Raw genomic sequence first — 27,904 nt, forward strand, 5'->3', positions numbered from 1 at the left:
GAAACCGGAGCACCCAGAGGAAACCCACGCAGACACGAGGAGAATGTGCAAACTCCACACAGACAGTGACCCGAGCCAGGAATCGAACCCAGGTCCCTGGAGCTGTGAAGCAGCCATGCCAACCCACTGTGCTACCGTGCTGCCATCCTCCACATTCAGAGCAAGTCGTTCTGGTGGCTCTGAATACATCTTGGCTGGGGAAAATGACTGGATCCTAACTTAGTTGTTTTGATACATCATCTGCCAATCAATTAAAGAGAAATACTGTTTAGTCGTTCAAATTCACAACCAAAAAGGCTGTGGAGGTAGAGGAGAACAAATAAAAGAACAAAAAGGTGCCAGTAATTGGGGTCAGGAAACCAGTATGTACAGGCTCCTCTACCTTTAGTTTGTGGCCAAATGGGCCATCTAAAATGGTTATATACAGAGCAGGCTGGGATACTTGGACAAGCACTGCAGGCTGCTGCCTAAAAGACTGAGATAAACAGGCTGCAGCTCAGACAAGTGAATATGTAGGATATTGGGCCATCTCCAGGACAAAAGGGACTTTCTGATCAAACTGGGTTATTTACCAAACATAGGGGCTCCGTAACCCCTTATTTGGGAGGGAGGTGTGTGTTCTATGCACCCCCCAGCACCTACATGGCCGTTGGGGACACACAGGTGGTGTGGCAGCACCCGATTGGACTTTATCGATCAGGGTGATCAAGTCCTGATCGAGTGATTGGTAATAGCCAAAAGGGGCACGAAACGCAATGGGGTATAAAAGGTGCTGCACGACTGAAGAATCTCTGTCTTGCTCTCTGACCCCACGATCAAGCTACAACAGTGACCATCGCTGCTTCTCAGCCTTTTGGCTAAGATCAGGTGCAGTATTGACATGCTGTACTTAGTTGAGGTCATAAGGTTACATTGTGGCTTCATTTGAAGCAATTTTTAAAAGCGACATCACGGCCTTTTGGCTAAGATGTAAATGAGATCAAGCCTTGGAGGAGGAGCTTTATCTACTCCAATCAGCTTGGATCATGTAGATCAAGCCCGAGACAGGAGATGAGAGAACTGTCTTGTCAGCTTGGATCGGGAATGTCTCAACTTGTTGAGATTTTGAATTGGACTTTGATTGGATTGAACTGGAATAAAAACAAAGAAAAAACAGTGACTGTCGCCAGCAAGGGCCAGCACGAGGAGAGCCACCACACCTCAGAAGAAAGGAAGACCAGAGTCAGAGTGCCAAACTAGACCAAAGGACCATACTATGCAGAGGACTATGAAGACCAGCGCACAGGTAAAGGCCAATATCTGCCTGGGTACCTGCCAGTCACACAAAGTTAAGTCAAGGTCTAGTATTGCACTTGAACTTTAGTATTTTCTGTAAGATAACTTATTGTTGATTGGGTGGGTGATTATTGATTGTGTGCTTTAAATAAATATTGGTTGTACTAACAAGAAGTTTACTCATAATCCTTATTCATCGTCTAAGGTTTAAAACTGACTGTGCGGCAGGCACAACAATATCCAACCCCAGTGGGGAGTAAAAATCCTGACCTTAGTATTTGTTCTTTGAACTCAATATATAAGGAATCTGTTGTGTAAGAATTTCCTACCTTTAGGTTTTGCTTAGCACTGTGTAGCTCATGGATCAGGAAGTCTAGACTTCCCACGACTGTGCGTATGTCAGCTCTGAATCGGTCAGAGAAGAGATCAGTCCCAGGAATGAGTTCAATAACGGCACAGTCAAAGCCTATCTCATATGATGCATACTCACAGTCAGACTTCGGGTGTGGAAACGTGGTCCTAAACAGACCCTAAGGAGTGATAAAAAGTAGAAACGTTAGATTGGATTTCTAATTGGTACTATTTTACAATACTGTTTTGTGTTCAATTTTTTTGAACACAGTTTTCTGGCATTGTAGAACCATCCACAGTGCGGTGCTCATTTGCAATCTTACTCAAACAAACCACAATTAAGCAGGAAATGGATGTGCCATGCTAGTGATTCAGAGGCATTCTTCTGCGGTTGTGCTACCACTCTGTCTCCCAAGCAGGAAAGGACTGGGTAATTTTGTGGTGCAGACTTGCATTTATAGGGATAACTTCACCGCACACTTTCATACCAACAAGCTTTAAAAAGTGAACACATGTCCCATAATCTGTTCTTTGATGACCACAAAAATGGTGAAATCCAAACTGACTAATTACCATTCTATCAGCCTAATAAGTGACTGACTGTATCTTGGAGTAAGAGGTGTTCGTCTTGGACATCAGCAGAATGGTGTTGTTCGTCCATCGTCATCGATGAGGACCTCGACACCATTAGTCATTTTGAGGCTGTATGCGGTGTGTCCGAAGATGACTGATCAGGCCAATTCGGGCACGGAATGTCCTGGCACATATTGGACAGACTTGTGTAGACACTGTAGTTATTGCGCTGGTGGCTCTGGACTTGCGCAGCTTGCGCTTAAGTTGTGCTTCAGCAATACACCTTGCTTCGTGAGCTTGATAGCCTTTGCGGATGAGGCAGTGCCAGGTAGGGCGGTTTTGTGCCAGCGTTTCCCAGGTGTTCGTGTCAATGTCAAGCAACTTCAGGGAGGTCTTGAGTGTGTCTTTGAAATGTTTCTTCTGCCCTCCATGCGAGCATCTTCCAGCAGAGAGTTCCCCAAAACGGAGCTGCTTGGGTATGCGCTCGTCTGACGTACGGATGACACGACCTGTCCACCGGGTCTGCGCTCTCATCAGCAGTGTGTGGACTGATGGTAGACTTGCTCTAGAGAGAACTTCAGTGTCTGGTACTTTGCCTTGCCATCTGATGAGTAATATTCTGCAAAGGCAAGTCATGTGGAAATGATTGAGCTGTCTTGCATGCCTTTGATACACAGTCCACGTTTCACAGGCATACAGGAGGGTAGTGAGTACCGCAGCGCTGTAGACCTTCAGTTTTGTTGCTGGGCTGATTCCTCGACGTTCCCATACAGTGGAGCGCAGTCTACCAAAAGCAGAATTTGCCTTTGCTATTCTGCAGTTAACTTCTGTGTCAATAGTCACTGCTTGGGAGAGGGTGCTGCCAAGATAAGTGAACTGGTCCACTGCCTGTAGTTTCTGCCCTTTGATTGTGATTATGGGTTCTGTGTACAGTGCATGAGGGGCAGGCTGGTGCATGACTTCGGTCTTTTTAATGTTGATGGTGAGTACAAAGTTGTCACAAGCCGTGGAAAATTTGTCCATACTGACATGCATCTCTGGCTCTGAGACAGCATACAGGGCGCTGTCATCAGCAAAGAGGAAGTCTCTCAGAACAGTCTCCTTCACTTTGGTAATAGCTTGAAGTCTCCTCAGGTTGAAGAGCTTCCCATCCACTCTGTACTTGAGGCTGATTCCAGCAACACTGTCCTGGAAGGCATCATTCAGCATGGCAGTAAACATCATGCTGAACAGTGTGGATGTGAGTACACAGCCCTGTTTGATGCCATTAGAACATAGAACATAGAACATTACAGCGCAGAACAGGCCCTTCGGCCCACGATGTTGCGCCGACCAGTTACAAAAACAATGACCCACTAGCCTATACCAATCCCTTTTCGTCCATAAACCTATCCAGAGATCTCTTAAACGCCCCCAAACTAGACGCATCTACAACTGCAGCAGGCAGGGCATTCCAATCCCTCACCACCCGCTGGGTAAAGAACCTACCCCTGACATCCGTCCTGTAGCTACCCCCCCTTAATTTAAAGTCATGCCCCCTCGTGCTAGCTTTCTCCATCCGAGGAAAAAGGCTATCACTATCCACCCTATCTAAACCTCTAATCATCTTATATGTTTCAATAAGATCCCCTCTTAGCCGCCTTCTTCCCAACGAAAACAACCCTAGATCCCTCAGTCTCTCCTCATAGGACCTCCCCACCATACCAGGCAACATCCTAGTAAACCTCCTCTGCACCCTCTCCAACGCCTCCACATCCTTCTTGTAATGCGGGGACCAGAACTGCACACAGTACTCCAAGTGCGGCCGCACTAGAGTAGTGTACAGTTGCAACATTACACTGCGACTCCTAAATTCAATCCCCCTACCAATAAACGCCAAGACACCGTACGCCTTCTTGACAACCTTATCTACTTGATTCCCAACTTTCAGGGATCTATGTACACACACACCTAGATCCCTCTGTTCATCCACACTATTCAAAGTCCTCCCGTTAGCCCTATACTCGACACATCTGTTGCTCCTACCAAAGTGAATTACCTCACACTTCTCCGCATTAAATTCCATCCGCCACCTCACGGCCCAGCTCTGCAACCTATCTAAGTCTCCCTGCAGACTATGACACCCTTCCTCACAATCTACCACACCTCCAACTTTGGTGTCATCAGCAAATTTACTAATCCACCCAACTATACCCTCATCCAGATCATTAATAAAAATTACAAACAACAGTGGCCCCAAAACAGATCCCTGAGGCACACCACTCGTAACTGCACTCCATGATGAATATTTACCATCCACCACCACCCTCTGTCTCCTATCTGATAGCCAATTCCTGATCCAACTTCCTAGATTACCCACAATCCCATACATCTGCATTTTCTGCAGAAGCCTACCATGGTGAACCTTATCGAACGCCTTACTAAAATCCATGTATACCACGTCAACTGCCTTACCCCCATCCACCTCTTTGGTCACCTTCTCAAAAAACTCAATAAGGTTAGTAAGGCACGACCTACCTGCTACAAAACCATGCTGACTATTTCTAATCAATTCATTACACTCCAAATAACTATAAATCCTATCCCTAATAATTTTTTCTAAGACCTTGCCCACAACAGAAGTAAGACTCACCGGTCTATAATTCCCGGCAAAGTCTCTGTTCCCCTTCTTAAACAATGGGACAACATTCGCTATCCTCCAATCCTCCGGGACTACACCAGAGACCAATGACGACCTGAAGATCTGAGCCAGAGGCTCTGCAATCACCTCTCTAGCCTCCCAGAGAATCCTAGGGTAGATCCCATCCGGACCAGGGGACTTATCTATTTTCAGCCCCTCAAGAATTTCCAGCACATCCTCTTTATCAACCGTAATACTGTCTATTTTACACCCCTGCAACCCAATGTCCTCCTCAGCTATATTCATGTCCCCCTGCGTGAACACCGAAGAGAAATATTGGTTCAATACTTCTCCAATCTCCTCCGGTTCCACACACAACTTCCCCCTGCTGTCTGTAACTGGCCCTAATCTTGCCCTGACCAACCTTCTGTTCTTGACATACTTATAGAACGCCTTAGGATTCTCCTTAATCCTATCAGCCAAAGTCTTCTCATGTCCTCTTTTAGCCCTTCTCAACTCACTCTTCAACTCCCTCCTAGCCAATCTAAAGCTTTCTAGTGCACTATCTGAGCCCTCCAATCTCATCCGAACATAAGCCTCCTTTTTCTTTTTAACCATCGACTCAACTCTTTTAGTGCACCACGGTTCCCTAGATCTACCAAATCCACCATGCCTGACAGGGACATACCTATCAAGGACTCGCAGTAGCTGCTCCTTGAAAAAATTCCACATTTCAGATGTTCCCAGTCCCTGTAATCCCCTAATCCAATCCATGCTTCCTAATTCACTCCTGATAGCCTCATAATCGCCCTTACCCCAGCTAAAATTGCTGACCCGAGGTTCACGCCTATCTCTTCCCATCACTAAGGTGAACGTAACCGAATTGTGGTCACTATCACCAAAATGCACACCAACTTCCAAGTCTAGCACCTGGTCTGGCTCATTTCCCAGCACCAAATCCAATATAGCCTCACCTCTAGTTGGCCTGTCTACATACTGAGACAAAATTGGTGACTGGGAATACCTCAGAGGATTCTCCGCCATCCAGTACACTGGCCATCATTGAACTGGCGTACCATCTGAATGAATTTGGAGGGGCAGCCGAACTTTGACATGATCCTCCACAGGCCTTGTCAGCTGAGTGTCAAAGGCTTTTGCGAGGTCAACAAAGGTTGTGTAGAGCTCACGATTCTGCTCCTGACACTTTTCCTGAAGTTGGTGCGCAGCAAAAATCATGTCAGTAGTCCCACGACCTTTGCGGAAGCCACACTGTGACTCTGGAAGCAGGCCCAGCTACAGATGAGTGACCAGGCGATTTAGCAGGACTCTTTCAAGGGTTTTTCCTGTGATGGAGAGCAGCGAGATTCCTCAGTGGTTGTCGCATACTTGCTGATTGCCCTTTCTCTTGTAGAGGTGTACAATGGAAGCATCTTTAAGTTCCTGAGGAATGGATCCTTGCTTCCAAAAGGACTGGAACAACTCAGTTAGCTTCTCGCTAAGTACAGGACCAGCAACTTTGTAGATCTCTGCGGGTATCCTGGGGCTTTGCTGTTGGATAGCTGGCTGACAGCTTTCGTGACTTTGGCTACCACCGGTGGGTCATCCATGGTGCTGTTGATAACAACCTGGGGAATCCTGTCTATTGCCTCATCGTTAATAGATGACGGTCGGTTGAGGATGGCTTCAAAGTGTTCAGCCCATCTCTGCAGGATCTGAGCCCTCTCTGTAATGAGAGTTGTACCATCTCAGGAAGGAGGAACTCCCGAGAGATTGAGGTCCATAGAGCATGTTGTGGGCTTCATGAAACCATTTCAAGTTGTTTCTGTCAGTGTATCCCTGTATTTCATCTGCCTTGGCGCTCAGCCAGGCATCCTGCATTTTATGATGTGGATATGCCGGCGTTGGACTGGGGTAAACACTGTAAAAAGTCTGACAACACCAGGTTTAAGTCCAACCAATTTATTTGATAGTAAACTCACAAGCTTTCGAGGTTAAGCTCTTCTTCAGGTGAATGGAGAGTTCTGGCCTCAGACAGAGCATATAACAGCACAAACTGCTTGGCCGCATTGATTCTTTTCATAACCTTGCTTCCTTGTGGTCGCCTCTTGGGTCTGATGCAGAGCCTCATTTTGGAGACAATGAGCCTGTGGTCTGTCCAGCAGTCAGCACCACACATGGCCTTGCTCACTCTGACATCCTGCCTGTCTTTTCTCCTGACAATGACATAGTCAATAAGATGCCAACACTTAGAGCGGGGGTGCATCCAGGAGGTCTTGTTATGGGTAGGCAGATGGAAGGTTGTGTTGGTGATGAGGAGGTCGTGTGCTGCACAGGTCTTCATTAAGAGTAGGCCATCACTGTTACACTTGCCCACTCCATGCCTCCCAACGACTCCCTGCCACATTGCAGAGTCACACCCTAACTCTTGCATTGAAATCAACCGAGCAAGATCAGCTTGTCGGTACTGCTCACTGCTGATAGTAGGGTGTCTAGTTCTTCATAGAACTTGTCTTTCATCTTGTCTGGATTGTTCATTGTGGGGACGTAGGCGCTGATCAGGGTGGCTTGACTTCTGTTCTGTAGCGGAAGCTGTAATGTAATAAGCCGGTCGTTCACACCCTTGGGTAGACTATCAAGTTTCCGAACAAAGTGACTCCTGACAGTGAATCCAACTCCAGCATCACGATGCTCATCGCTGCCGCGACACTCCAGAAAAAAGTGTATCCACCTCCAGTTTCAGTCAACTGACCTACGTTGGCAAGACGAGTTTCACTCAGGGCTGCAATGTCAATGTTGTATCTTGCAAGCTCTCTGGCAACTAAGGTTGTTCTTCTCTCTGGTCTGTCTGCTGTAGGGTTGTCCAAAAGCGTGCGCACGTTCCCAGTGCCAATGGTGAGCGGTGTTACCTCGTGTTTTATTTTGTTTGTTCGACCGCAAGATGGGATCCCCACCAGCCTCGGTAAACTGGCCAGGGTGTAGTGAAGCAGGCAATGTTTAGGGTACCTTTTCTAGCCCCTTCCTCATTCTATGGAGGTGAGCAGTGCGTTCCTGAAGAGGATTGCTCAGTCGCCCAGGTAGACACCGAGTTCCACTGCTGCTTCAATCAGCGGAAAACGACCATTAGACCTGAGCCGCCTGTGTGCAGGTCCGTGACTACAGCTCCCAGTGTATCCACACCTGCTGCTTCATCACTCGCCCATTGCCACAGGACTTCAAGGGTTGAACAGGAGACTGATGATGATGATGATGATGGTGTCGAGACTAGCGCTTGATTTGGAGTAAAGTGAGGGAAAGTTGCACAGCATCAGCCTCACTCTGTCTTCCCAAATCCCATCCAGATCCAGTGGCAAGACAAGAGTCAAGGCAGCTGGTGATGGGACCAGGCACAGTGGGTGACCAGGACGTCTTCTGTGTCTTGTCCTGCTCTTTGCGTTCCACGACACTTGCAGCGACCGCCTTCTTGACCGTTGGACCTTCCATTGGTCTCGTCCGCTCAATCCACCAGACTCTGTCTTCACATGCTGGGATAGACATCTCCCTAACTCACCGAGGGTTGAGACCCGTTGCTACCCTCACCTGGTTTAGCCGGCTTGTTGAAGCCAGGTTGTGGCCATTGTCGCATGCAAACAGGTACGCAATCAGCTCTCAGCTCTCACATCAGCAAAATACCAAAAAGAGAAAGCATGGTTTAACTTCTGCTTTTAATGTATTAATTACAAGAAGTACTTAAAGTAACTGGGATATCATCATCTGGGATTATGCCTCAAGTGGCTAGTGTAATAAGTATTGGCAGAAAATATAGCATACAAGGTTAAGATATCAGTAAAACATATGCTGCATTTGAATATCCAGTATTTATTGATGGAAGGAGCTTGACAAACAGTTGACCTGAACAGGTCTTGGACAGGTCTGGAACAGGTCTGGACATGACTTGGACAGGTTGCAGAGCTGGGCCGAGAGGTGGCGGATGGAGTTTAATGCGGAGAAGTGTGAGGCAATTCACTTTGGCAGGAATAACAGATGTGTTGAGTATAGGGCTAACGGGAGGACTCTGAATAGTGTGGATGAACAGAGGGATCTAGGTGTATGTGTACATAGATCCCTGAAAGTTGGGAATCAAGTAGATAAGGTTGTTAAGAAGGCGTACGGTGTCTTGGCGTTTATTGGTAGGGGGATTGAATTTAGGAGTCGCAGCGTCATGTTGCAACTGTACACAACTCTGGTGCGGCCGCACTTGGAGTATTGTGTGCAGTTCTGGTCCCCACATTATAGGAAGGATGTGGAGGCTTTGGAGAAGGTGCAGAGGAGGTTTACCAGGATGTTGCCTGGTATGGAGGGGAGGTTCTATGAGGAGAGACTGAGGGATTTGGGGTTGTTTTCGTTAGAAAGAAGGCGGCTAAGAGGGGATCTTATTGAAACATATAAGATGATTAGAGGTTTAGATAGGGTGGACAGTGATAGCCTTTTTCCTCGGATGGAGAAAGCTAGCACGAGGGGGCATGGCTTTAAATTAAGGGGGGGTAGTTATAGGACGGATGTCAGGGGTAGGTTCTTTACCCAGAGGATGGTGAGGGATTGGAATGCCCTGCCTGCTGCAGTTGTAAATGCGCCTAGTTTGGGGGCATTTAAGAGATCCGTGGATAGGTTTATGGATGGAAAGGGATTGGTTTAGGTTAGAGGGTCATTGTTTTTTAACTGGTCGGCGCAACATCGTGGGCTGAAGGGCCTGTTCTGCGCTGTAATGTTCTATGTTCTATGTTCTATAATACTTCCAAGGACCTTGGAGAGCAATGGGATAGTGAGGATAGGGTGGTATTCTGCAAAGTCAAACAAGTTGTACCGTGGATTTTTTGAGAAGAGTGATGGTGGCAATCTTAAAGAGAGCAGGACAGTTCCAAATAGTTATTACCTGCACAGTAAACACATCTCTTATAGTGGGGTTGTAAGTCTGATCATACTGTACCTTAAATAAAAATGAAGATAAGATGCAGCAATCAAATCTCAAGCTGAAGTCTGATAATGTAATAAACCTAAGTCAAAAGCAAAGCATATTAACAACATGGTAAACAGGGAGTTGTGGAGATTGTTCATATCAATTAATGCAAAAAATACTTAACAGGTGGAGGGCGCGATGATAATTGGGTAACTTGTATTCTAGTTTCATTTGCAGGCTTTGTACTTTCAAATTATTTTGACCTATGCTATCACAGTGTAAGCAATCACCGAAAATGTCCTAGCATAACCAAAGAGCATCAATCAACTAAAACAGAAGGATTACCTATAATGATAACTATAACGTGAAGCTGAGTAAAGTGGAAGATGATAAAGGAGGCAGTGGTATAGGGTATTGTCACTGGATTTGTAATTGAGAGATCCTGTGTCCTTCTGGGGAAAAGGGTTTGAAACCATGGCAGATAATGTGATTTTGACCCTTGTCGATAGTTGTAAAAACCCATCTGATTCACTATTGCCCTTTAGAAAAGGAAAGGAAATCTGTGGCTGATTGAAGTGCCATCTCAAAGGGCCTAGCTAGAAACTCAGTTATATCACAATTGTGAAAAAGTCTTTAAGGAATGAAACCGGATGGACCACCCGGCAAACTCAGCCCTGTCGAGCCTACAAAGTCCACCTTACTAACATCTGAGGATCTGTGCCAAATTTAGGAGAGCTGTCTCACAGACCAGTCCTACAACAGCATGACACAGTCATAGTCACTGAATTGTACCTCAGTGACAATGATCTGCACATCACCATCACTGGGCATGTCCGGTACCACGAGCATGCAGTGGTTTACAAATGGGAGGGAGTTTTACTGTCAGTCAGTAATGTCTCAGGGCATCAGATCAAACATGGGCAGGCAAGATAACCTCCTGCTGGCTACCATATACTGCAGCTTCCCCGACACCACCACCACCACTACCACCTTCTACCCCGTCACCAACCTCAACTCACAGACAAATCAGTATTCCTCCATGTTATGAGCACCACCTGGAAGATGGAGGAAGCACTCAGGGTGGTAAGGGTGCAGAATATACTCTGGGTTGGGGACTTCAATGGGTTGGTGCATCACTGCTGGCCCAGTACAAAATTACATAGCTAGACTGGATCTGAGTGGCAGGTGGTGAGGGAACAAGAGGGAAAAACATACTCCCTCATCAGGTCTGGCCTGGTGGTGACAAGAGATTTCTTGCCCTAAAGAACATTAGATGGGTGTTTACAACACTCCAGGAGTTTTATTACTGATGTTAGCTTTACCCTCAAGATTTATTTAATTTGTAGAAATTAAGTTCCTCTTGTTATCATGGTGATATTTTAATTCAAATTCCCAGATCATTACTCTAGGTCTCTGGTAAAGTAGTCTACTAACATAACCAGTATACTACCATCCCATTCCCTCAGGAATACTGAAATTGCTAATCAGACTGCTTATTTTATTCCACATGTTAAAAATGCAATGTTACCTTCACAACATTGCTATTCCCCGCTCTTAAGCAAGTCTTGAAATACTGCTGTAAATACTGAGTATGCTAAGTAGCATGTGCTGCAGTTTATAACATTCCTGTTTATACTTCAGCTTCCCAATTTCCACAGTATATTGCCTCTCTTTTATAATGGTGACAATTGATTTCCAATGACTGGTGAGAGGGAAGAAGAGCTGAAGATAAATAGATGAGATATAGTAACCCATAACACATTGGTCTCACAGATAATAAATAATTTTGGTTGCCGCAAGTTTATATTTGTTGTCAACAACATGTCAGCGAGTGTAGAGCTACAGAAAGCAGTATGAAGTGGAAGATAATGAGGTCATGGTCTCCATTCCCAGGGTCCTTACTACTGTTGAACCATTTTGGCTGGCAAATTTCATAGGTCAGTTTCACAAAATTTAACCACATGTGGTGGATGAATGAGACAGACGCCCAAAAGGAAACAGGGAGACAATGGCAATAAATGGATGTTTGATTACAGAAGCTCCAAAGACATGGAAGAGTTAGTGCACAATTAAACTTTGGGAATGTGAAATGAATTAAATGTTCCACAGAATGAACTTGGAGATTTTCAGTGTAGCCCAAAACTCCAGCTTATTAATAATATGAATATACTCAGGCTGCTTCTGTTTCTAGAAAACATATCTAAAACTCATTTTACAAACTCTTAAATGGTACTTATGTATCAAGTTACTAAATATTAATACTGAACACTGAAATTGCTAATCAGACTGCTTATCTAACATCCAATAATGAAGGAACAGTAATTTATTCCAATTAAATATTGGGAGGACGGAAGCTATTGTTCTCAGTCCTCATTCCAATCTCTGTTCTCTGGCTACCAGCTCTTTTCATCTCCTTAGCAACTGTTTGCAACCTTGATGTCATATTTAACTCTGATTCATGACATCATTGTTTCCAGCTCTATTACATTGCTCGAGTTCACTGCTGCTTCAGCTTATCTGCTGCTGAAACGTTCATTCATACTTTTAGTAGCTTGAGACACAACTATTCTAATGCAGTCTTTACTGGTCTCCTACATTCTATCTTTCTACCACTCTAACATTTGTAAACTTGAGATAATTCAAACTGCTGTTTTCCAGGACCTAACACATTAGACCCGTTTACCTCTCACCCCTGTGCTCACTGACCTACACTGGCTCCCAGTCAAACAACATCTTGATTATAAAATTATCATCCTTGTTTCCAAATCTCTCGATGACCTCACATCTTCCTATCTCAATAATTTCCTCCAAGCCCACAAACATGCAAGATATCCACTCATCTACTTTTGGCCTCTTAAAAATCCTTAATTTTAATATCTTTGCTAAAATACCTAAGCTCTGGAATTCCTTCCTTACACTTCTCCACCTTGCTATCACCCTTTGATTCTTTGGAACTTTGCTTAAAACCTACCTGTTTGACCAAGCTACTGTCAGCTGATCTAATATCACCTGATATGAATCATGTCATATATTGCAGTGCCTTCACTGAAAGCACGATATAAGTTGTTGTACACATCTGTTAGCCATTGTCATGCAACTGAAAGAAAACCATTCCAAATACAGATAAGCTTTCTTGATATTCTGTTTCCACATGTTTATGGAACACTTCATTAAACAGATAAAATTTGCAGCCACTTGCAGAAACATAGGAATTTTTTTTTAAATTGTGAAATTTGGACAATTTATTGGCAGTAAGCATCAGAATGGAAGAACATCTGATAAAGTATGTTTGTGAAATTAATGAAGAGCTTTGTGTAGAGGTCAGTGTGCCCACACCATTTTCTCTCAACAAAATCCGAGGACCTGCTCCTGATTAGTTCAGTGTGCTAGTTTGTAAACTGTGCCCTTTCATACCAACAGGAAGCAAGAACCAACTTTTGTTTTATGTGCTGTAGAAAAATGTATAACTTGATAGCTGATGGTACTTACTGAGCTATTTTCGCAGCTAAAACTCCAGCCTGCAAACAACCCCATATACCAATTCGATCTAGCAAAGCTTGGCTGTAATCTTTAGAATGCCCGAATGAGATGCTCCTGCTTTTTAAATGCTGCCAGGTCTTTATAAAGTCAGTTTTGTTTAATATTGTATCAATTGCTTGGCACCAACATCGAAAAGCTGCTCTGTAAAATAAAGCACATTTTAATTGGCATAAACATTGGGGTTCACAACCCTCTAACATCTAACAAATCTAGCAAGAGTTGGTAAGATGTCAATTTGTCTGCAGATTACTGGTATTGGTGACTCTTCTTGAGCAATGATCCTTGTGTGCAGGATTGATATCTGGATATTTCCCCAGTGTGGCCGATTCACATTATCCGAATCACTACTTCATTGCTAGTTGTGATGATGGCAGCTACAGAGTCAACACAAATTGCTTGGAAACTGTATGGGGGCAGTCCTACCATTGCGCCACCGGCCGATGGGCAAGGTGAGTAAGATCATGAGGGAGCCGAGAAACCAGGTTTGTGCCAATTCTCATCTCTTTCACAATCTTACCAGCACTAGATATCCAGCAGGATCAGCCTCATCCCCATTTCCAGCGTGAGGCTCAATAAAATATTTAAATATAATTTTAATGTAATTTCCATCTGATTCGCAAGCCCGGGATCACTTGCCTATGTGGCCTCATAGGGGTAATCATCAGTGGGGATCAGGCATGACACCTCGCCAGCAGACCCGGAGGCCATTGAGGCCCCCTGGGAGATCGGGACAATGAGGGGGTGCCTCCTTGGGCAGTACCAACCTGGCACCACCCACCAAGCACCCTAACACTGCCCACCAGACATTGCAAAAGGGGTGGGTCTATCAGCAGGGTGGGGTGCAGGCCTTGCAGACTCTGCATTTGCAATTGGTGGGGGAGGGAGGGGGGCCCGCTGCTATTCGGAAATGGTGCTAGGTGGAGGGAGGGGGCAGGGGTCCATCTTTCCAGGCAAGGCAAGGATCGAGGGTCAATCTTTCCAGGTGGACGATCACAATAGGCTGCGGGCCCCCACAGAAGCTGGTGGTGGGTGGATGGATGCTGCTTTAAGCCACAGCAGCCAGCTGGAAGCAGCAAAGCCTTCGACTCAGAGCAGAGAGACCTACACATGTGCAATTGCACCCACTGTTGCTATCAGGCAGATTTCTGGTGATTTAGACCCCATCTCTCCTCCAACTGGCGATAAACGGATTTTCAGCATTTTTTTCTTACACAAAGTGCATAAGATTTGACATCTGGATTTGCAGAAAAAATGGATCTGAAATTCTCCCGTTTTCACGCTCATTCTGGATTTAGAATCTTTCTCATACGATCACCCCCCACACCACCCCCCCCATGAGTTTTGAGAGCAATACAAACTACGGAAGTGGGGTAGGAAGAGGAAATCAAACAACTGGGCATACTTTGTCATACTGGTAGCGAAGTGAAAGATATTTTTAAAAGCATCTGATTCTCCAATCAGTCTAAATACTGGTCAGAGATGGTTCCTCATAATGTCCTATAACCTATGATTGTATGAATATTGATTAATGAGAATATTACAGTGTTAGAGAGTAAAGATGTTCTAGAGGGTTCAAAGGCAGAGCCTATTTGATTAAAGCTAAGAAACAATGGTAGTACCATTACACTACTGGGTATTTACCTTCAACCATCAACTCATGGGAAAAATGCGATGGAATATGTTTGCTTGGGAATTACAGAGAGGTGCAAAAATTATATAGTCAGAGTAGAGGACTTTAATAATTCTAACTGGGATAGTTATAGGGCAGAGAAGGTAAGAGTGAAGTGTGTTCAGGATAATGTTCAAGTGCAGTATGTTCCCAGTCCAGAGGAAGGTGGTGTTGCTGGAATGCAGTGTGTCAGGGTGATCCGGTATCAGAAGGGGGACATTAGTGAACAATATTCATAGCATCATCAATAATTAAAAGCAACAGGTCTGGCAGCATGTGTGGAGAGAGAAACATAACGTTCTCCATCCGTATGACTCCTCTTTGGGACCAATGGTATCGTCGTGTTCAGGTTATCCAAATCTCATGATTCCATTCATCCCGAAGCAGAGTCGTACAGACTCGGAATGTTTATTTGACAAACTATACTTTATTTGACATTTCCCTCTTTGGCACCTGCCCGGTGGCCAGAGACAAATACGTCGAATAAAAATGTAAATTTCACTTTAAGTGAAGTGAAAAACAAGTGTACATCTTCCACAACTGCAAGTGCCTGGATCACACCCAACGCCACTGTGCCTCTGGGCCCAATTTTACCATTTTGATTCTAAGTGCTGAATCTGGGAATGTTCCTGATCTGGCCTGTAGACCCCGTTCTCCAGCGCCCCCTGCGCACTCAACCTGAAAAAATATCAGCGATTCTGAACGGTGCTGCAAGCCTGTGAGTGGGGCTGAACGTGCCTGAAACCCTGCTGCTCCGATCAGTGCCTCCAACTGCGCACGTGCACCAAAATAAAAATGATAGAATGCTCCCCTACCATATCCCTCCCGGGCCCTATAATCCCTCCCTCTGGCCCCCACAAACATTGCCCCACCCCTGCAACATTACTGACCCCTTATTCTCCCACCCAGACTGATCGTGGCCCCATCCTCCCCCTCACTCATCTCAGGCAGAGTGGCAGCAGACACCCCTTTTCCCCTCACTCATCTCAGGCAGAGAGATCCACCCTCGTCATTTCCCCTTACTCAATGCAGGCTAGGTAATGCCCCTCACCACCCCCCCCAACTCCCACACAAGGCCCCAATCGCCTCTGGACTCCAATAGCTGTGTGACACCTCCGTCTCTCTCCCCTGTCCCCAATCATTGAGGCACTCATCCATTATCTGCAAACCCCCCCATCAGCACACCCACAAGTGCTCACTTGCCTTCCCCTCAATGCCAACAAGCAAACTGCATGAAACTTGCTGCAATGCTCTTCCAAACTGCCTGCAGCTGATCTGCCCTAACAAGGAGCAGCTCCATTAAAAACTCCAGAATGGACAGGTAGGCAGGTATTCCTGCACAAAACGTGCTCACAACCAGTCCCCCGATTCTCTGAGGGTGACCTGGGGAGGCTGCTGAATGCAGCAGAGGTGAGACAGAACACCCTCTCACCCCCCAGAAGGATGCAGACCCAGGGGGCTGATGGAAATGCGGAGGAAGTCGCTGACTTACTCAGTGCCAGGGCACTGTCCCGCCGCACCAGTGGAGTGCCCCAGGGATCTGTTCTAGGACCCTTGCTGTTTGTCATTTCCATAAATAAACAAAGAACAACCCAGCACGGGAAACAGGCCCTTCGGCCCAACGAGCCCGCGCCGCCGCATCACCCTACACCTATTCTACCCTGCATGTCTACGAATGGGACCCTACTCAGTCAGATTCAGGGAAGAAATAGTGTCAATTTGGTAAAAACTGATTAGCCTAAGAGCACATCTTTGGGGTGTGGGAGGAAACCGGAGCACCCGGAGGAAACCCACGCAACCACAGGGAGAATGCGCAAACTCCCACAGACACAGGCCCAAATCAATGTGTCTGCACAGCCAGCAGTGCTAGTCACTGAGCTGTTGCGGCGCCCGTCTACCGGTCCAGGATCAAGCACACACATGACCTGGATGAGGAAGTGGAGGGATGGGTAAGTAAGTTCGCTGATGACACGAAGGTCGGTGGTGTTGTGGATGGTCTGGAAGGTTGTCAAAAGTTGCAGCAGGACATAAATAGGATGCAGGACTGGGCGGAGAAGTGGCAGATGGACTTCAACGCGGATAAATGTGTAGTCGTCCATTTTGGCAGAACCAACGGGATGAACGAGTACACTATCAAGGGCAGGAGTCTTGGTAGTGTTGAAGAGCAGAAGGATCTTGGGGTCCGGGTCCACAGGACTCTTAAATCGGCCTCGCAGGTGGAGGAGGTGGTCAAGAAGGCGTATGGTGTACTGGCCTTCATAAATCGAGGGATTGAGTTTAGGAGTCGGGAGGTAATGCTGCAACTTTATAAGACCCTTGTCAGGCCTCATTTGGAGTACTGTGCGCAGTTCTGGTCGCCTCACTATAGGAAAGACGTAGAAGCTATTGAAAGGGTACAGAGGAGATTTACAAGGATGTTGCCTGGACTGGGAGGCATGCCTTATGAAGTTAGGTTGAGGGAGCTGGGACTCTTTTCCCTGGAGAGACGAAGGTTGAGAGGCGACCTGATAGAAGTTTATAAAATGTTGAGAGGAATAGATAGGGTGGATTCTCGGAGGCTATTTCCCCGGGTTGAAATGGTCGCTACGAGAGGACACAGATTTAAGGTGCGGGGAGGAAAGTACAGGAGTGATGTTAGGGGTAAGTTTTTCACTCAGAGGGTGGTGAGTGAATGGAATCGGCTGCCGTCAGTGGTGGTGGAGGCGAACTCGCTGGGGTCTTTTAAAAGACTTCTGGATGAGTATATGGGGTTTAATGGGATTGGGGGTTATAGATAGGTCTATAGATTGGTAGGTGTTAATGTGATCGGCGCAACTCGTGGGCCGAAGGGCCTGTTTGTGCTGTAGTGTTCTATGTTCTATGAAGCAGTGGCAGAAAAAAGTCAATGATCTCGTTCGTGCAGCAAGGGTGAGTGCTGAACCCCATTTAGCATGTTGCCCCATATCTCCCCCAGATCTTCCCATCCCCAGCACCCTGCATGCTTCCAGCTCCTGACCCCCAAGCACTTCCTTCTTCTCCCCCAGTGAGCCCCACTGCGCTCGTCCCCTAAGAGCCACCACCTGATACTCTGCAGGAGTCACACCACCATTTCTTTCATGGTTCCTTCTGTCTCCACAGAAGAAAACCGATCACAACGCCAGAGAGAGGGCGAAGACAGGGGGTGGTGAGCCAGATCTCTGGGTCCTCACCCCCTTTGAAGAGCAGGCGTTGTAGCTCTCCAGAGAAGGGGAGATGTGGGCTGTTAGCGACAGCATGGTCGGGCTGTCGTCAAGGTGTGAGCACCTGTTATTCTTTCAATCACTTTGAGGCAACTTCTCAGGGGCGCGAGTCTTGGGTGCGAGGGGTAAGGTTTAAAGGAAATATACAAGGCGTGTTTATTTGCACAGGGTTGGGAGTGGGTGCCTGGAACTCACTACTGGGGAGGGTGTGGATGTAGATACAATAGTGACCTTTAAGAGACATCTCTAGATCTATGTGAATGGGGTGGGAATAGAGCCAAATGGTCCCCGGAAGGGTAAGGGGTTACAAATCAGATGGGTAGCCTGGTCGCTACAGGCTTGGAGGGCAGAAGGGTCTGTCCCTGTAATGTAATTTTCTTGGTTCTTTGTTCCATGTTCAATGGAGAAATGTGAACTGAGTGTTTGGCATCCCAGATTCCTCTCCCTCCTTTGCACTTAACCTTGTGTCCTGTGTTGCAGGGACAGATGCAGCCTTCTGGATCACAGGCCCCAGCTACAGCTCCTGGCCCTCCTGGTCCATGATGTGGGTATGCCGGCGTTGGACTGGCGTAAACACAGTAAAAAGTCTGACAACACCAGGTTTTAGTCCAACCTACTTATTTGATAATATACTCACAAGCTTTCGAGGGGACTGCCTCTTCGTCAGGTGAATGGAGAGTTCTGGCCTCAGACAGAGCATATAAAGCACAGACAGTTTAGAGATTACTGATTAAAACGCGAATCCTTACACCTAACCTGCTGTTCAAGACCTGAAGTGGCTGATAATGTGAGTGGAAGGAGCACTGATCACAGTTTAAAGAGATGTGTATTGTCTCCAGACAGTACAGTAAGTGAGGTTTTGCAAACCCAGGCAAGTCACGGGGGTTACAGATAGTGCGACATGAACCCAAGATCCCTGTTGAGACCGTCCTCATGTGTGTGGAACTTGGCTATCAGTCTCTGTTCAGCGACTCTGCGCTGTCGTGTGTCGTGAAGGCCGCCTTGGAGAATGCTTACCCGAAGGTCAGAGGCTGAATGCCCGTGACCACTGAAGTGTTCGCCAACAGGAAGGGAACAGTCTTGCCTGGTGACTGTCGAGCGATGTTCATTCATCCGTTGTCGTAGCGTCTGCATGGTCTCCCCAATGTACCATGCTTCGGGACATCCTTTCTTGCAGCGTATCAGGTAGACAATGTTGGCCGAGTTGCAAGAGTATTTACCGTGTACCTGGTGGATGGTATTCTCACGTGTGATGATGGTATCCGTGTCGATGATCTGGCATGTCTTGCAGAGGTTGCTGTGACAGGGTTGTGTGGTATTGTGGTCACTGTTCTCCTGAAGGCTGGGTAGTTTGCTGCGAACAATGGTCTGTTTGAGGTTGTGTGGTTGTCTGAAAGCAAGAAGTGGGGGTGTGGGGATAGCCCTGGCGAGATGTTCGTCTTCATCAATGATATGTTGAAGACTCCGGAGCTCAGATGAGTCCTTAGAGAATGCGGGTGAAAGGACCCCCAAGAGTGGCACTGTTTTGGCATCAGCTACCATCTCACAACTCACCAACACAAATACTGACATGTCGGTGGGTCCAGTTAGTGGTGAGGCTTCTGGGTCACTCTCTGGTGCACACGATACATCTGATGATGTACATTGGGTGAAGGAGGGAATGTCCGAGGCCTCTGGCATGCAGAGGCCTGCTGGAGGTGAGGACTCAGCTGGCCCCAGGCTATATGCTGATCCCTTGCAATCACTTCTCCCTCAGCTGTTGGAGATGCAGTAACAGAGCCAGGGAACGCAGGAGGGGCTGACAGCCACACTGGACCGACTGCGAGGCTGTTGGGAGGAGCCCCAAAGCTTTCAGGTGGACCGGCTATTGCCTGTCTTGCTTCCCAGGCCAATATTGCAAGGCATCTGCAGTGGAAAGCCTGAAACAGGGGATCCTCACCATGAGTGGCAGGCTCCAAGCAATGGCCAAGTCACGGCAAGCCACAGCGGAGTCCCAGAGGGCCACAGACTTGTCACAGCAAGCCACAGCTAAGGGACTGAACAGGCTTCTCAAGATCCTGCAGCCCATAGCTCAGAAGCTCGAAAGCTTGCAGGAGACCCAGTGGGACAGTGCTGAGACAAAGGCAGCAGCTCCTGAGAATGAGGCCCAGTCTCAGAGGGTCATGGCTGAGGACTTACAGGGCGTGGCCCAGTCTCAGAGGGCACTTGCTGCGGTCATTGAGAGGTGGCCCCCGACTCAAGTGGCCATCGCAGAGGGCTTGACCACCACGGGTAGGACGCAGGTAGTCCTCCAGGACTGGCAGTGCCACATGATGCTGGAGCTCACTGCAGAAGTACTGCCATCCCATGGAGTGACACAAGGGCCTACAGGAACCCTAAGAGAGGAGGAAGGGCTCGAGCCCATGTCAGGGCCTTCCAGCCAGGAGACTATGGCTGTGGCTACACCTTCTTTGACTCCCCACTTTCTGACAGTGAGGCATTTCAGGGGCAACAGGATGAAGAGGGTGTCATGGAAATATCCTAGATACCTGGACGCAGGCCAGGTCCCTCAAAGTCCACAGTCTCCAGAGAATGCCCACCACGCTCATCACAGGCCACGGGGTGGGGTAGGCAACTGCCCCCCTCCACCTCCAATACACATTCTGGGGAATCACTGAGACGTATTGGTGGGCCGTGTAAAGTTAGGAAGTTGTAGTTGCACTGAGATGGCAACGGGTGAAGGGCTGCATTAGTTGGAAAGATATTTAAGCACCTTAACATTTTCTGTTCACAAGTTTTTATGTTACAATATCTTACTGAAACATCTTTACTGTAAATAAATGTTTTTTCACTACCCACCTGCGACTAATTTCTCTCGATTATGAATCCTTTTCAAAGGCATTGGTTTCCCAAAGCGATTCTCTCCCGTCCTCCACCCCACCCACCTCAGGGCCTGAATGGGGGTTTCAGATCCCTTACCCACTACACAGACGTGGGCCTGGGTGCCAGCGTGCATGTGGAGCTCAGGTAGGAGTCAGACTAGTTTGCACCAGGGCATCATCATAATGGTGCTTAGCGAGTCGTCATCACCCTCCTGCCTGCCAAAAAACTCACTCACACAGAATACCCAGGCCCACCACTCTGGTGTGACAATGTGCAGGATATATAGAAGGCACTGAGGGGGAGGAGAGGGTGTGGAGTGAGATGGAACCCGCAGACACAAATCCCTAGTGAGTGAACCGCCTGGTTATTGGGACCTCCCTTGCTGCCCTCGCATGCTTCATTTGGGCTGTCAGCCCTCCAACACCTGGATGGTGTTCCTCGGCATGTTCTTCCTCATCTTCTTCCTCCTCCTGCTGGTCGTGCTCCCCAGTGATGGCTGGTCGGTCAGCCTCCATGTCCTCCTCCTCCCCCAAGAGGTCACCTCACTGCAGAGCCGGATTGTGCAAGGCACAGCACACGACCTCTATGTGGGAACATATCACTGGGCTGTATTGGAGGGCCCTGCCAGATCGATCCAGGCACCGGAATCACAGCTTGAGGAGCCCAATGCACCTCTCCACTATCGAGCAGGTGACTACATGAGCAGGTCTCCATCTCAGACACAGGCCTCCGCATAGGCGTCATCAGCCATGTCCAAAGTGGGTAACCCATATCACCCAGGAGCCAACCTCGTAGCCTAGGCTTCCCGAATGCCTCCGGAATGTCTGAGCTCCTGACAGTGAAGCTGTCATACACGCCGTCTGGATGTCTGGCACAGACATGCATGATGGTCATATTATGGTCACGGCATACTAGCTGAACATTCAGGGAGTGGAACCTCTTCCTCTTTACAAATCTTTGTGGATTCTGTAGGGAGGCCTTGAGGGCAACGTGTGTGCAGTCGACCGCCCTCTGCACGATTGGCATCCCCACAATGGCTGCGAACCCTTCAGCCTGGGCTTCCTGCTGTGTCAGGTCCAGGTTAAAGTTGCTGAACTGGCCAGCCCGGGCATACAGGGCTTCAGTAACCTGCCTCACGCAGGTGTGCACGGCAAATTGGGAGATGCCACAGACTCTCCGCTCGGGGCCTGGAAAGAACCAGTTGCATAGAGGTTTAGAGCGGCTGTCAATTTGACAGCCACTAGAGTCTAGGTACCTCTAGGTTCCAGGTCCTGCAATAGGTTGCACAGGTGCTGCACGGCCTCCTTTCCGAGTCAGACATCGGCAGCACACAGTGTCTAATATCTGCTCAAAGGACCCTCGTGCGTGGAACTGCCGAGGTCTCTGCTTCCTCCTCCTACACCACCCCCTCTGGGTGTATGGCAGCTACCTCCTGCCTCTGGTGGTTGTCTCCCTCTGGTCCTGGAAGTCTTAAGGCCCGGGCCTCCTATGCCTGCAATTCCTCTCTGCTCTTCCTCCTCAGCTCCAGCAACAACCACAAGGACAGATCTATTGGCTGCATAGAAAAAGCCATGTTGTCAGTCTGAAAGGGGAGAGGGGAGATGGAGAGGACCACATGTAGAGGTTATTGAACGCTGCTTGCCCCAGCATGGAAACAGTCACTGTCCATATCCCCAATTCCCCCAGCCACATGCTCCCCACAATCACAGCCCCCCCAATTCCCCCAGCCACATGCTCCCCACAATCACACCCCCCCAATTCCCCCAGCCACATGCTCCCCACAATCACAGCCCCCCCCAATTCCCCCAGCCACATGCTCCCCACAATCACAGCCCCCCCCAATTCCCCCAGCCACATGCTCCCCACAATCACACCCCCCCAATTCCCCCAGCCACATGCTCCCCACAATCACAGCCCCCCCCAATTCCCCCAGCCACATGCTCCCCACAGTCACAGCCCCCCCCAATTCCCCCAGCCACATGCTCCCCACAATCACAGCCCCCCCCAATTCCCCCAGCCACATGCTCCCCACAATCACACCCCCCCAATTCCCCCAGCCACATGCTCCCCACAATCACAGCCCCCTCAATTCCCCCAGTCACAATCTCCCCACAATCATAGCCCCCCCCAATTCCCCCAGCCACAATCTCCCCACAATCATAGCCCCCCCCCAATTCCCCCAGCCACAATCTCCCCACAATCACAGCCCCCTGAATTCCCCCAGCCACAATCTCCCCACAATCACAGCCCCCTGAATTCCCCCAGCCACAATCTCCCCACAATCACAGCCCCCTGAATTCCCCCAGCCACAATCTCCCCACAATCACAGCCCCCTGAATTCCCCCAGCCACAATCTCCCCACAATCACAGCCCCCTGAATTCCCCCAGCCACAATCTCCCCACAATCACAGCCCCCTGAATTCCCCCAGCCACAATCTCCCCACAATCACAGCCCTCTGAATTCCCCCAGCCACAATCTCCCCACAATCACAGCCCCCCCAATTCCCCCAGTCACAATCTCCCCACAATCACAGCCCCCTCAATTCCCCCAGTCACAACCTCCCCACAATCACAGCCCCCCAATTCTTCCAGCTACATGCTCCCCACAATCGCAGCTCCTTGCAAAATTGAGAGGCGGCAGCAGTGCAACTTACAAGGGCTTTGTGCACATCCTTCAGCTGGAAGTGCGCTGAGTGCACTAGGACCCAGCAGCACTGCAAGACCCAAGGTCAGTGCTGAGACCCAGGTCCATGCTGCAAGTTGGACATCAGAGACCCTGTAGAGCAACAGCCTCCCCACCTCCCCCCCCCCCAACACACTCACAGAGCCACCACCGACCCGAGACAGAAAATGGCTGCAACAACAGGACATCCATGAATAGCAGAGAGCCGTTGGACGCTATGTACTTACCTCCTCACTAACCCTCACTGATGGAGCCCCTGACTCAGATTTTTATGGAGTATGTCTGATTTGCGCCGATTCCCAATTGGCGAACACGGTGATAAAGGGGAAAGTGCTGATAAAATCGGGCGTCCAGCCCATTAATTCATTTAAATACATTCAAATGCATGGTAAAATCGGACCCTCAATGTCCACTGCACAGTTTGCTCTGCCACTCACCTTATTGTCATCTGCAAACTTTGACACACTACACTTGTCCCCAACTGCAAATCATCTATATAAATTGTAAACAATTGTGGTCCCAACACTGATCCCTGAGGCACACCACTAGTCACTGATCACCAACCAGAAAAACACCCATTTACCCTCACAATTTGTTTTCTGTTGGTTAACCAATACTCTATCCATGCTAAATACATTACCCGTAACGCTGTGCACCTTTACCTTATACATCAGCCTTTCAAAGGGGTTCAAAGGGAAAGTGAAAAAGGAATAAGAGAAGCAAAGAGGCAGCATGAGGACGAACTGGTATCTAACAAAAAAGGGAATCCAAAAGCCTTTAGTAGAGTTAAAAATAGGCAAAGAGTGATAAAAGGTATAGAACTGATAGGGGATCCAAATAGGCTTTTCATGCGTGCAGGCAGAGGCCATGACTGAGATATTAAGTGAGATACAACAAAAATTATCATAAAATAAACAACACAAACAGCCCTTTAGGCCAAAATCAACCTCATCTCAGCCTTTGAACGTATCTTTCCATTTCCTTTTCTCTCATGTATACATGCCGTTTCGGTTTGGAAGTATCTAAGCTCGTGCTAAGCTGGTGAATCTCTGGAATTTTCTGCCCGTTGAAGTGGTGGAGGCTGCCTCGCTAAATATTTTTAAGACGCGGGTTGATGGGTTTTTGATAAGCGAGGGGATTAAGGGTTATGGGGAGAGGGCGGGAATGTGGAACTGAGACACGACAGATCAGCCATGATCTTATTGAATGGCGGGGCAGGCTCGAAGGGCTAGATGGCCTACTCCTGCTCCTATTTCTTATGTTCTTATGTGCCTCAATCACTTCTCCTACTCACACCGTTCACATTCTAACTTTTCTCCGAGTAGCAAAATTTCTCCTTGTTTCCTTATTGAACTCATTCCAAATTATTTCTAACATTATTTGTCAGGATAATCTCATATTCAAATATCTGATTAACTTCAAAAATACCTCTTGTTTCCCACGAAGAAGTGAACATTTCCTTGTTCATGGAGAGCCTGTGCACACAAACTCTTCTGCCCATTCATTCGAAGCAGCTCTATTTAAACCAGAATAAGAGAAATGTTATCAAGTTCTAATACAGCTGATTTTAAAAAGTGTAAAGCTGAATTTTGTTTTGAATCTACCGTGGCTCATAGTGATCCACCGGCATTTCTCTATGTTCCAGTGCTGTTTCAGACAGTGCATTTTGAGCCTTTCATTCTCTTTCTTTTTATTCCCATAATTTTTCTGGGTGATCACAATAAAGATGGCGTATGCAAATATATTTCTATACCAGGGTGAGGCAGGACTTGTTTCCCATTTTCTTTGGCTCTGTTTCTCCCAAGGGCTGAGATTGATCCTACAGTGTGGTTCCATAGATGTCATCAAGCCTTCGAGAGCCCAGATTATGATTGTTAACAGTTTGACTGTGTGGGTATCACATCAAACTCTCAACCTATCCTGATAGGCACTTTAAAATTAAAGTCACTGAAAGTATTCTGGAAAGGGAACCCTGACTTGTTAGAATATAAACGGTGACAACTTTGTATTGAATGTAATGCGACCAATGGGAACAAGATGTAAGGGTCAGCTGACCCAATAAACCAGTGAATCAATTACAGAGCGATGTAATAGTCAGCTGACCCATTATAAATAAGAATCTGTGTAGATGGGTGACAAGATGGTGGTGGTTTGGACCGGGCTTCTCCGACAGGGATTCAGCTCCGCTCAGCAGCTGGCAATGGTGGCTGGTGGTGAGGAGCACCAGTCCGCACGTATGTGGAAGATTCTGAGCTTTGTTGTTGCTGTTCCTGGTGTAACTGACTGTATATTGAACCGCTACCTGAAGGCTCAGCAGCACAGCCACGACAGGCCAGAGTTTATTCTGTATGAGCATCTGCGCATCCGGACCAAACCATTTCCTTGGGGTGTTGGGACGCACACTTTCCTCCACATTCCCCATTCTAATCCTCTGCCCACCGACTGGGAAGGTGGAGAGGAACACTGAAAAATTGGAACAGAGAAGACTGGCCCTGAGTTTATGGACCATTCCTTCAAGCCTAAGAATTATGTAAATGTGTGTGTTATTTTGAAAAGTAAAGACAAAAGAATTATGAAATGTGTTCACTTCTGATGCAACACCATAATAAATATACTGTGGGAAAAAGAATCTGTGTAGAATTGTGGGGGGCTTGGATTGGACCAGAGCGAGGCCCTATGTTTGGAGTAATGATGTTTCTTTACTAAATCCTTTCTTTGATTTATTAGTTGGAGTAGTTTTGTTCTATTTTTATTGACAGCATTTGAAGAGTTACTTCTGATGCAACATTGATAGCGGAGGAAAAAATCCATCATAGCTTGGTGCTTGTTTTTGAAGGTGTGCTACAACTACGGCAGACAGTAAAAGTACATCAGTGGGATTAGACTGTCCCTGTCTTTTCACATACAACCATATCGGCAATGAAAGGCAGAAGTGGAAATGTGGACCCTTGTTACCTTGATACCGAAAAAAAGCAAGGTATGGCATTAGCTTTGTCACTTACAGTTAGGAGCAAGACAAGAAGCAAAGTATTTTTTGATTGGACAACAGATTTTCTGAATAAAGAAGGGTTACAGCTCCTGTTACAATACTTAGATAAGTTTTACCAGGAAGATGAGTTCTTGGAGAATTACGAAGGATGGGTGATGTTTGTCAGGATTGGGAGACAAGACACCCAGTCCATGGAAGAGTATATGCTGGATTTTGATAGGGGCCATAACAGGCTAATGAAATTTAATTTGGAGATTCCAGACACAGTGTTGGCCTTTAAGTTGTTGGACTGTGCATGTCTGTTGCATATGGATACTCTTTTAGTAATGGCTGGGATACAATTGAGGGGAATGGAGCCCCTCTTTGATCAAATGGCAGCATCATTAAAAAGTTTTCAGGAAACAGTCCTTCCCTGCCACCCTGTTCAATACAGACCAGAATGCCATAGTGCCCAGGATGAAGGAGTCAATGGTGACTCAGCCGCGTGCCAGAACAAATGGTGCATGAAGGCCTTTAAACAGAGATAGTAAGTCAAAAACAGACCTAGTGTCAAAAACAGCGATAACCGATTTGAACATGGGGAAAGAAGACGCACATGGAAAACCGATAAAAGACATTTAAATCGAAGAAATGCTAGAGGGATTGTGAATCATTGTTTCTGATGTGATTTCCCCATACCATTACATTGTAAAGTGTCTGAAAAGAAGAAGTTGTCTTTGAAACCATACGTGACACAGAATAGGTAGAAGTCGACAGTGACAAGGATAAGGACCAAGAAGGCAATGCTTTGGTAGCAGAAAAGTTGAGTTCCATAATGAGTGTCCTGATGATAGACTCTTTCAACTGTGCTGTTTTAAATAGTGGATGTATGTCCACTGTCTGCAGCCAGGATTGGCTAAGTTGTTGTTCTTGATCATAAAGACCGAAAAAACAAGATACTTCCACCTGCTTTAGATTTGGAGATGACAACACTCTAGCATCCTCCAAAAGGGTGGTACTTCCCAGTAACATTACAGGAATTAGTTTATTTATAAGTACAGCTGTAGTTTCCAGTGATATGCTTTTGTTGTTAAGCAGGTCTGCGATGAAGAAAGCTCAGATGACCATTGATTTGAAACAAGATTAAACTGTGGTACTTCTAAAATGTAGGTCCACAGTTTTCCCAAAATCTGGCCATTATTGTCATCTTAA

At 47.2% G+C, this 27,904-nt stretch overlaps 1 protein-coding gene across 1 annotated transcript in view; it reads right to left on the reverse strand.

The window, feature by feature from the left end:
• The window catches only part of LOC145355579 (cilia- and flagella-associated protein 54-like), a 306,344-nt gene that overhangs the window by 108,859 nt on the left and 169,581 nt on the right, over nucleotides 1-27,904 (reverse strand). The window contains exons 30-33 of the mRNA XM_080207830.1: nucleotides 25,153-25,240; nucleotides 13,242-13,433; nucleotides 9,783-9,849; nucleotides 1,605-1,805 (exon numbers count right to left, since the gene is read on the reverse strand). Coding sequence (XP_080063956.1) covers nucleotides 1,605-1,805; nucleotides 9,783-9,849; nucleotides 13,242-13,433; nucleotides 25,153-25,240 — 548 coding nt within the window. The remainder of the gene's footprint in view (nucleotides 1-1,604; nucleotides 1,806-9,782; nucleotides 9,850-13,241; nucleotides 13,434-25,152; nucleotides 25,241-27,904) is intronic.

Source organism: Carcharhinus amblyrhynchos, chromosome 19 (assembly GCF_965287045.1).
Source record: "Carcharhinus amblyrhynchos chromosome 19, sCarAmb.v2.hapA, whole genome shotgun sequence".
NCBI lineage: Eukaryota > Metazoa > Chordata > Chondrichthyes > Carcharhiniformes > Carcharhinidae > Carcharhinus > Carcharhinus amblyrhynchos.